Source organism: Fulmarus glacialis, unplaced genomic scaffold (genome assembly GCF_000690835.1).
Source record: "Fulmarus glacialis isolate BGI_N327 unplaced genomic scaffold, ASM69083v1 scaffold11387, whole genome shotgun sequence".
NCBI lineage: Eukaryota > Metazoa > Chordata > Aves > Procellariiformes > Procellariidae > Fulmarus > Fulmarus glacialis.
In genome coordinates, this window is record NW_009222645.1 from 78,323 (window position 1) to 88,762 (window position 10,440).

The 10,440-nt window shown below is 43.8% G+C and overlaps 1 protein-coding gene across 2 annotated transcripts in view; it reads left to right on the forward strand.

Annotated features, from left to right (window-relative positions):
- The first annotated feature begins 889 nt into the window (after positions 1-889).
- The window catches only part of LPAR4 (lysophosphatidic acid receptor 4), a 13,298-nt gene continuing 3,747 nt past the window's right edge, over positions 890-10,440 (forward strand). Inside the window, exon 1 of one of the 2 annotated variants that reach the window (XM_009581520.1) lies at positions 890-1,217. Coding sequence is in view for 1 of the 2 variants with exons in the window: in XM_009581521.1 (XP_009579816.1) it covers positions 7,617-7,627 (11 nt within the window). In the remaining variant the exon portion in view is untranslated. Of the gene's footprint in view, positions 1,218-7,616; positions 7,628-10,440 lie in introns of those variants that run through there. The other variant, XM_009581521.1, reaches the window with a different exon arrangement.

A 10,440-nucleotide genomic window follows, 5' to 3' on the forward strand; every position in this document is an offset into this window, starting at 1 on the left:
GGTTAAGAACTCTCTAGAGAAAGCAAACCAACATCCCAGATAGGTACAGCTGCCTGGTTAAATTCCAACAGCATCGAAGTTGGCACAATTGCCACGTTCTGGCTAAATACTGTAAGAAATACAGAAGTTTTGTTTTGTTTCAAGATTTATGCTGTATTTAATCTTCAAGGAGTAATAAGTCTCCCCTCTAATGGGTTTGCCCAGCGACTGGTAGTTTTGAAGGCTGAGACATAAGATGTTAATCTGCAAAGATTTTCAGTGTGCTCATTCTAATCTGTATACCCAGCTTCCAACCATCCAAACCACACTCCTTTCCCTAAAAAGGGCGATTTCAAATGCAGACATGTTGTTTAATCGGTCCCTGCTGAGAGCACTCAAAACCGCATAAGAATGGGCCCCGGGGTATGAAAAGCAGTTGCATTATACCCGAGGGATCAGGATTTCCATGCAGCCAGCCTGAAAATGCCCACAAGCCATGAAGGGCCAAAGCTGATTTCTGTATGTGAGTTTACTGGTGATACTGGTGGATTTTGCATCTTGAGCCTTCTCCCAGCCTGCATACTCACCCCCACATTTGTACAAAAGTGATGGTGATAGCCGATGTCTTCGGCCATCCCTTCACAATTTACCCAGATTGTCTGTCATCTTTACCAGCTAAAAAAGGGAAAATGGACCTTTGACCATTAGGAGCAGGAAACATCTGCACCTTCACCATTTTCAATCCAAATTCACGCTCATGTTTTTATATGTTTTATTAAACCATGAGCCCTCAGAGGATGAGGTTTTGCAGACTGGAGTTAGGCTGTTATATGAGATATTCAGGAAGTTATTTGCATTGACTGGATAAAAGCCTGTGGCAGCTGGGTGTGCTGCAGAAGCGAGTCAGAGACCGCTGCATCAGCCACCAGCTCAAGGAATAACATTAGTTCCAGCTTCACAATGAGTTGTTTACCGGCCTTGGCTGCCTGTGGGAACAGCCAAGAAGAGCAAAGGAAAAGGAGAGACAAACACAATGCGAGCGAGACACGTTAGGTGGGAGGCTGGGCTTTAAAAGCAGACTCAGGATTTCAAACCTATGGAACTGGAGAGGGCTGAAAAAGAAAGAAAAGGGCACCGGCTGCTCCACGGCATAAACAGGCTGAGGCAAGTAAGTCATCCGCTGCATTACTCCTGCTGCCAGAAGATCCTCTTCCCTAGCTGAAGGGCTGATATTAAAGGTAAGAGATAAAAATAAAAAGCTTTTAGCTAGTGGCTCTGCTGGAAGGCAGATTCACTGACAGGCAGCAGCAGCTCTCAGGGTGAGCTACACAGGCAAGAGCAGCCGCGCTTCCCTGGAGTATTTGTAATTATGTCCCTGAACATTTGAAAGCCTACAGGTTTTCCAGCAGGAACCCAGGGCTTTCCAAGCAAACTGCAGGGGGACGAGAGTCCAGACTGTTCTAGTGAGCTTCTTTGAGAAGATTTAAAAAAAAACAAACAAACCCCAAACTAAAAAACAACCCCTTTCTAAATCTGTTTAGAAAGGTATTTTATTTTTATGGTCAGCTTTGCTTTGCAACTTCCTAGTCTTACCCAATGCTTTCCCGATTCCCAGCTCCCCCCTCTCCTGCCCACTTCTATTTTTTAATTAGAAGGAAAAACAATTACAGCCATGCAAAGGAAAATCCGAGATTTAAACAGCTTTTCCCCTGCTCATTACCATCCCTGGCGTGGAGGCGCGGGCACGCTCTCGCAGGCTGTGTCCGCCAGCTAATTGCTCAGGAAATCCACGTTACCCATTGTCAGGCTGTCCTTAAGCTGCTAATTCTGAACTGGGAGCTGCCTGGGCTGGGCAACGCTCGGGAAGGGAATACAGCCCCGCGAGAGGGACCCAGCAGAGACTCAGGCGCGGGGCGGGCTCAGGCACTAATAATACATCCCTGCCCAATGGAAAGCGTTTCCTATCGAGACCCCCAAGAGTTCCCCCTGCCCACAGACCCTGCCCAGACATTGGGCCCATTCTTGTGTCCCGTTTCCCAAGACATGATGGCTGCAGCGTTCAGCAGTTTTGTTTCCTCTCCGAACAAAGGAAGGCAGACAACTGCCAGTCGCTTTAGATTTTGAAGATGAATGGGTAAACTTTTAGAAAGTCGAGCACACAGATCTTCCGTGTGGGACTAACTCGGCTTGCGTTCCATGCACACAAAAAGGATAAATGTGGGCTGTCAGGGAGGAATCGGGCTGAAATCTGCCGAGCCGCGGGCATGATCTCAGCCCCGGCTGCTCTGCCGTGGTAAGTTTCTATTTCCTCACTTTCTAATTCAACAGAAAAGCATCCAGATTTAATGTCAGCTCTGAAAAAAGGGTTGTAGTGTTTTCTGAAATCTGAAGGCTCAGACAAATCGGTGGGATAAAACTATCTGGGGATGGCTCGAGTTGTACATTTCAATGGAGATTAGCGATGTTTTTTCTATACAGGCAGATCTCATTCCTCTTACTTGAGCTATGCTATGGTTGGGATGGGAGAGGCGAATGTTTCTGTTTAAAGTGAGAAAGATGATCTCCAGGTTTTTGGAAAGTAATTACTATGTGAGCTACTCCTCCAAACTGTTGCCGTGGAAATCGTTATAGTTCACATCGTAATTCTCATTGTGTCACTGCAGATGACAAGTTAAGAACTTTTCTATCCCTGTTGTTTGTTTCAGATTTGTGAAAAATATCCATTGGTTAGGGCTTTTTTTTTTTGTACTTGAAGTCAGTATCATAAAGACACTTTAATATAAGCTTAAGAAAGGGTTGTATATAAACGGAGCATAAACTTAGAGTTTCAGCTTACAATGATACATGCTTCCAGCTTCATGTAATGTGAGATCTGGTTCCTACAAACTATACTATATTAAAAATTAGGAAATAAGTGATATATTTTATACTGCAAAACTTAAAAATGTTATTTTTCACTTTGGCTTTCATTTATGGCTAAAACCTACTCCTTTTAAGCTCAATGGCAAAATTCCATGAGAAATATTCAAATACAGCTCTAAGCAGATAGAAAACCTGGTGTCAGAAGTAAAATGAATGATGAACAACATACTTAATCTAAAGATGTGTCTGTTTGGAAGAAATAAGATTTAATATAATATAAGCCCACTGCAGAAGAATTTGCAAGAAATGTTTGGGTTTTTTAATGACACTCCTTAATCTTTGTTTGAGAGGAGATAATTGTATGGTTTTGTATCGCTCCCCTACATGAACAGAACAGTAAAACCCAGAGGATGGGAAGTGCAAAGTTCACAGGTCAGTGATAAGGATATTCCCCCCTCATAACACTTTTCCATCTTCTTTTCCTTACTAGCATTCTGAAAGCCAAAATAAAACAGGCAGGAAACTAACCTTCCTACTTTAGGGGGTTCAAAGCCTCTGAATTTTAAAGGAAAGTCCTGAAAAACATGGGAGGGAGGAAGGGAGGGGGAGGCTGAGCATACATTTCACTTTAATCCTTTGAGACTAAAAATGAGACTCCTCCTTAGCTGGGGTTAGGTCAGTTGATAAAAATCAGTGTCTTTCAAATTCTGGAATTAGGAGCTCAGCTCTACACAGACAAACAGAAGTAATGCCTGAATGCAACTACCCATTCACTTTCATTCAGAGTATTATAATGAGACAAAAAACACGACAACCTGCGCCTCCCAGTTTTCTGAGAAGCAGCGATCAAAACATTCACTGTGCCTGAGTGCTGCAGCTTGTGCCAGAGGGAGGATGCACTCCCAGCTGTAAGATGGTTGCCCTCCTCCAGCCTGTAACCTCCCAGCTGGAGCACAAAAGCAGGAATTAAGCCAATTTTACCCAAACCTTGGGCCAGACCCTGGGGAAAAGGGTGTGCTGTAGGAGGGTGTGTCACTTCTGAAACAGAGAATGAGAGAAGATTGCTCCCTGAGAAGAGAAGTATATGGCAAAATGATTTGGGACTCAGTTATTGTGGTACTGCCTTGGCACTTACAGGGCGGCCGCTTGCAGCCATACGTATTTATGCCGATGCTTATGATGCATCTGTGCAGGCTGTAGCTAACTCTGGTTAAAGCATATCTGAGTGTCGGGGCTCTGCTTACCGATGTCTGAGTGTTGCTGGCCAGGTGTACACGGAGGACGTGGTCGTCCCAGCCTGACGGCTCTCACAGTGCTCCAGGATCACAAATGAGATGGCGGTGAGCTGTCCCATCCACGGGCTGGGGTGGGTGAGGATGGCTCCTGCAGCATGCATCCAGCCTCAATAGGTCTTTCCAGGTCAAGTGTGCATGCAGAGACTCACTCTGCTCCTTCACACATTGCTCCTCCTCCGTAAATAAGGATCCGATTTAGTCTCAGAGAAGGGGAGCCACCACCTTTCACAAAAGGCAAATTCTCTCCTTGAAAAGAGGAGCTCTTTATTCACAAGAACAGACAGTGGCTCTGCAAGACTTCCTCTACTGCACCATCTTCTCAGTTCAGTCCCATAAAAGGGGTTAAAGATCCACACCGCTCCGGAGCCAAACTAGCCTTAGCTGACCCCAGCTGCAAGGAAAGTTTTCTGAATTATTTGTAATGGCTTGGTTTGGTTTTGTAGAAAAAGGCAAGTCTCTCTATCTTGGCAAGTGAAATTGAGGGACATTCATCAGTCCCTAAGTGCAGAGGCAAAGGTGCATGCTAGCAACAGAGCAGATTGCTTTCTCTGTACATAACATGACCTCACAATATTTTGAGTACCCGTTATGCCTGTATACAGACAGCCACAATGGAAGTTCTTATTTTCATCTAGTAATATTCCCATTTTAATTTCTTGAACCTGCAGATAACACACCATCTTCCGCCCCAGCATGCATTTGCTTTTACATGATAAATGCTTCCTTTCATTATACATCACTAAATATTTTTCAAGACCTTAATGTTTTTCCCCAGAGGGGAGGTGAGGGAGATGACATGAAAATCCCAGTCATGCCTCCAAATCAGCAAAAATTTCTTGCTGAGAAACATGCACAAAGGCAAACAGGGAGCCCAGAAGCTCCAGGAGGGGACCACGGATCTCCAGCACTCAGAGGTCAGACCACTGGAGCAAATGAAGCTAAGGCTGACGATACCCACCCAGACCATACTGCTGTCAGAAGAGAGTTCTCAAACCTTCCCCCTTTGCCCCCAGAATAAAGCAATTTGAAAGAGCAAAGCCCTATTTTATCAAATCCTTCCAGTAAATAAATGCAGGGCACAGATCCTTCAAGGTCCTGAGCACTGGAGCAGAGTACAGATTGCCTTTGCCCTGCTGAAGGACTGTGCTGAGCACCCGCAAGAAAACCAGCCGCACCTCCAGTTTAGCTTGCAAAAGCTGAAATAGGCGTTTGTGCTGTGGTGCCAGCGGCTGGATGGAAGCTTGTTGGTGCTAATGTATGCAAGGGAAAAAATAAAAAAGCCTATAATCTTTGGATAAACAGAGGTGAAAGTTCAGCTCTCCTGCTTCAGCAAGGGGACTGCAAAGGAACCAGCCTGGAGCCACAGGCCTGGGTGAGAGCGGTCAAACGAGGCTCGGGTGAAAGGAGGGCTTCATGCAGCTGCAGGCACCTCACGAGGAGCCGAGTAAAGGCAACAAGGAGCCCAAAAGTCAAGCAATCACCAAGGAACCACTAGAAATTGTGTCAGAGAACGCAAAGAAAGGACGCTTTTTGGGCAGGATGCTGACTGGAAAGCATTTTGGAACCGTAAGCAAATAAACCGAGTCCTGTTGTTGGATTCCCCAGTGGTTCAGGGAAACAGGACTCTCTTATTTTTTATTTTTTTTTCTTAACCACACTTTGTAAATAAACAGGGCTACATCAAAGACACAGCTACCTCCATCACCAGCTTCTACTCCTGAGTGAAAACAACCTGTAAATCTTCAAGTATTGAGTCGAACAGCGTAACTCTGCTTTTCATCGGTTCATCAGTTTTTTCTTTACATCTAAATCTTCTCTTATCGGGATCTCTATTGAATCTAGCAATGCTATTATAAGGCAATCTCCCCTTAGTGGGAGACCTGAGGGTCAAAAAAAAGCAGCGTTCCTACAGTCCTCCATCATCAGATTGAGGTTCCTTTGCAAGCAAAAAAGTCCCTCTTACAAGAGTAAAATAATGTAAACTTTGCTGGGAAGTTTGAGGTGAATTCCATCATTTCTGGGCTGTGGACCAGACCCTCTGAAGGCAGTAGTGGATGGGGAAGGCCAAAGCGCATCAAGGGTTAAAGGGGTGATGTAAATGGAGAGAGACATTCTCAGTGAAAACAAAAAGAGAGTCATGCCCTGAGGATCAGTGTCTGAATATGGGGTAAGTCAGTTCACTATTCTCTTCAGAAGGAAACATTTTAATTAGCTCAATACAAAACAGATACAGCACAGAGAAGTCACCATGAGCAGGAAATGCTTTGTAAGTCTCAAAGGACAGTTAGGAGACAATGGCAGTGCTGACCAATTAAAAAAAAAAAAAAAAGGAAAGTAAAAAGGAGAGCACCTTTAGGATTAGGTCCGATAGGCTCAGGTTTCCACTTCCCCACTCCGTCTTGGAGAAGAACTAAATTGGGGTCCTGCCGCAATTCGTTTGCTGACTTCCAGGCATCAGAAAGTAGCTGTTGAACTTGGAGAGTCTGTGAGGTTCCTGGAGAGCCAAAGCCATCCCAGGCAGGGAGGAAAGGAGTGGCCGGCACGCTCCCACCTAATCCCAACAGGTTCCCAGGATCACTCCTGGTGGCTGAGCAAAGGAAAATGCCCCACAGGCTCCTGTGTTTGGTTTTTCTTCTATCAAAGAAGATTTGAAAAGCAGATAGTGAAACCTGATTGACTGAAATGATCATGAGTAACTCACGATTTCACCTTCCCACCAGGTGCAGGAGACGTTATTACATTCACAGCAAATACTGGGGAATGAAGGTACTGATGGTATTGAAGATCCTTGCACAATAAGTGTCAAAGCCATGAATAAGAGCCTTCCTGCCTGCCTTTTATGCTAATCATCAGAAAACGTCCCCCTTTTGCCCAGCATACCGGCTAGGCATTCCCTCTGATAAAACGCAGGGAAGAATGGCTCTTTGAAGCTACAGAAACCTTTGCTGGACTTCAAAGTCGCACTTCTGTCTACTTCTTTCCTACTGTTCTCAAATACATCACTTAGGATTAGTAAATGAAAGAGATTAAAGCATTTCTACTTTCCATCACTTCATATAGTCAATAGTGCTTTGTTTACAGGCAGCTGCTTTATTTCCCACTGTCTAATCCCACCCTTTCTCCTGCTCCTACCGCACCAGGGAAGAAACGTAGGCGAAGGTTACTGTGAAACTGCAAGAAGCTCTGGGGAGGATGGAGAGCTCACAGCAGCTCAGCAAGCTCGTCGGTTTAAAAGCCAACCCCAAACTTGGTGTCCCAAGCCATTTCCCATCCCCAGCCATCTCCCCGGAGCAGCAGCTGGGTCCAGCAACATCTGCTGTTGCCGGTACAGCTTTCCGTAAGCCCTCACTGCTGGCACCGGGGAAACGGAGCCAGTATCGCTGCACAACACAGTTACTGCCCTGTCAGCCTTGAAAAGGGAAAAGCCAGCTACCAGATTTCCCCAAATTGGAGGTTTGTTCTTGTAACTGCTTTCAGTTAATGGTCTCAAAGTTCTTTGTAACCAAAAATAACTAGTGAAACTTTTATTGAAAAGAGAAAGTAAGTGGAGATCCCGTTGCAGGCACTGAGGTATTGCAAGAGTGGCAAAGCAGTGGGGAACTCTGTGGTGAGACCGTTTTGTTGCGTTTTCCATCGCTGCTTTGCTTTCTTTGAAAACCACATTTTGTGGTTTTCAAGTGAACATTTGTAAGCCTTTAGAAATGATAGTTTGGTGGTGTTATAATTCCTCGTTAGCACTGCCATAGAATTGTCAGAAATGTTTCCTTTTTCAGGTAGAAGTAGTTTCTTCTTTAAGTCCATATTCAAACAGTTGCAGTATATCTCACCTTACCTATAGTACTTAGTCCGGAAGAATCCAAGTCCTATAGCCTTATGCAGAATTATCATCTATGCAAAAATCTTCAAAAAACCAAAACAATTTCCCCCCCCAGCAACAATACCTTTTTTGAGCCTTCTGCATAATTAAAGTGTAATGAAGGAGGGAAATAAAAACCAAGAAATTGAAGAAATGGTAGAGTTTGTGGTTGTAAAGCCATAACCCTGGGCTCAGTGGTGGGAGTGAGTTACACATCACACGATCATTGTACCAACTGGGTGAGTAACAGGGAAATGAAAACCCTCTAACAAATGTAGTTCTTATCAAGAGAAGGCATAAAGCACATGCCCAAGGAAAATACTTATTTATTTCCAAGGTCAGGGTCTGAGACTATATCAAGACACAACAAGTGCTGCCATAACCTAGGGACATTTCTGGACAAAACCCATAGAAACCCCCCAAAAAAACTCAGATCCCCACCTTTTGATCCGTCAGGTTTTGGCTTCTGTGCCCATAAAACCTTTATCTCACAAAATTTAGAGATAACCTGAGTACACATAATGATAATCTAGAAAGAGATCCTTCAGGTTTGAAAGGTTTTACATTTGGTCTGTATCAGACCTCACAAGAAAAGGCTTTGCAGTGTTTAGTTATTTAAATGAACACACACAGGATATCCTACATATTCTGGCTGATAAAGGTACATTCATCTTACATCTCCTATGAGAAAAAGGAAATGTGAAGATGCAAAAATGTCAGCCCCAAACTTCACACTTTTTTCTGACCTCAGTTTGATGGACTTGTGGAGAATGGGATGTGTATGAAGCAGAAAGAATGGGCTTAATAGAATTACAGAATCTGATTTTAAAGCGTGCTTTTTACCTGCAGTAATTTTCTGTACTAACAAACGGTTGATCTGAATTAAGCTGCAGGCTGGCTGTTGTGAAGATTTCTTGGGGTGCCAGGAAGAGGAAATAAAAGAATTGTAAACAGGATACTCATGCACCGTAGGAAATAATACGTAGAGTTTTCCTTTATTTTCAGTACATGGAAGACAGGGCATATCTCTACAATAAAAGGCAAATGGGAGCAAACCCTGTCAGCTACTCTGTTGAACCACACTTCATAGCTCTGAGAATAACAGGGTTACGTGAGTAAGTAACAGCTCCTGTAGGTTTGCTGGTACCATCCCCACTACGAGAGAGAATATTCTCAATATTACCACATTAAACAGGTTGTATATTCTGTTATGGTACCACTTCTGACAACAGCTAGACACATTCCTCTCCTTGTGTACTGCCCCCCATTTTAGAAACAGAATTTAAAGTTTTGGCCTGCCTGAAATACAGAACGGTAAAGTGGTTTTCTTTATATTCACTTAACTCAGCATTTTAAAATGTATTGCTAGTTTTTTTTTTCCCCCAGCAAGGCAATAGCAGTGGTGTACATGAAGAGCATCCTACTGCTTTAATCCTTAGTGGAAAGGAGGGAAAGTGAATTTTGCACTCAGAAAACTAAATCTGTAGACTCATACTACAGAATTTAAAGCACATGGCTGAGTTTCAAAGCAACCTGTCAGCTTGTTTAGACACCTCAGTGTTAGATAGGTAAACAACACAGGACTGTATTTTAAAGACCATAACTTAGCTAGACAATTGCTGGCAGGCAATTCCCATAGACTTATACACCAGAAAAACTGGTATTTGACCTTGTGGCTGTCGTTGCAGAGCAGGGAAAAAAGAATCAAGTGATCGAGCATCTTTTCTCCTGTGTAGCGAGTATCTGGGTCAGGCTGCTGGCAACGACCATGCGTGTCAGTAGTAAAGGTAAGCATTTCAAAGCTGCCTTTCAAACCTGCTGCGTCAGGCTGTGTTTTGAGGAACAGCCAAAATCCTGGACTGCATGCACAGATTGGAAAGTGGGATTTCCATTGACCTCCCAGGCACATGGCTATGTAAGGTTTCAAAGGACACCCAATCGCTCTCAAACCTCCCCAGCCAGGACCCAGACATGAAACCTGGACCAGGAGAGTCTGGCACACCTGGTTTTTACAAACTGCAGAAGAAAAGGGTCTACTTGTGGAGGTTACGTTTCAGTATAAATAAAAATTGCTCTTGATGGAGATAACATGCAGTCTCTTTCTTTACCGAAAGGGAGTTACAAGCCAAGAATTTAACGCATTAGGCTGAGGTTTAAGCTAAGAGGCACAGCTGTTCCTGCTAGAGCTCATGTGCACTTTTGAATCCAACTAAGTTCTTGCTTAAAGGTGTTTCAACTTGTGGGTGAGACTCCGCTTATTTGGATTACTACGTATTCAAAGAAAGCACACCTTTGAGATTTTACTACTATCCTTTTCATAAGTTTAAATGCTTAGTATCTTCTTTAGGTCATTTCGCAATAAAGTTCATTTGGCCACGAACTTAGTAGGAAAAACACTGAGATAAGTGCAAAAGCGCAAAGGGGCGCAAGGAACATTTTGCTTCCCTA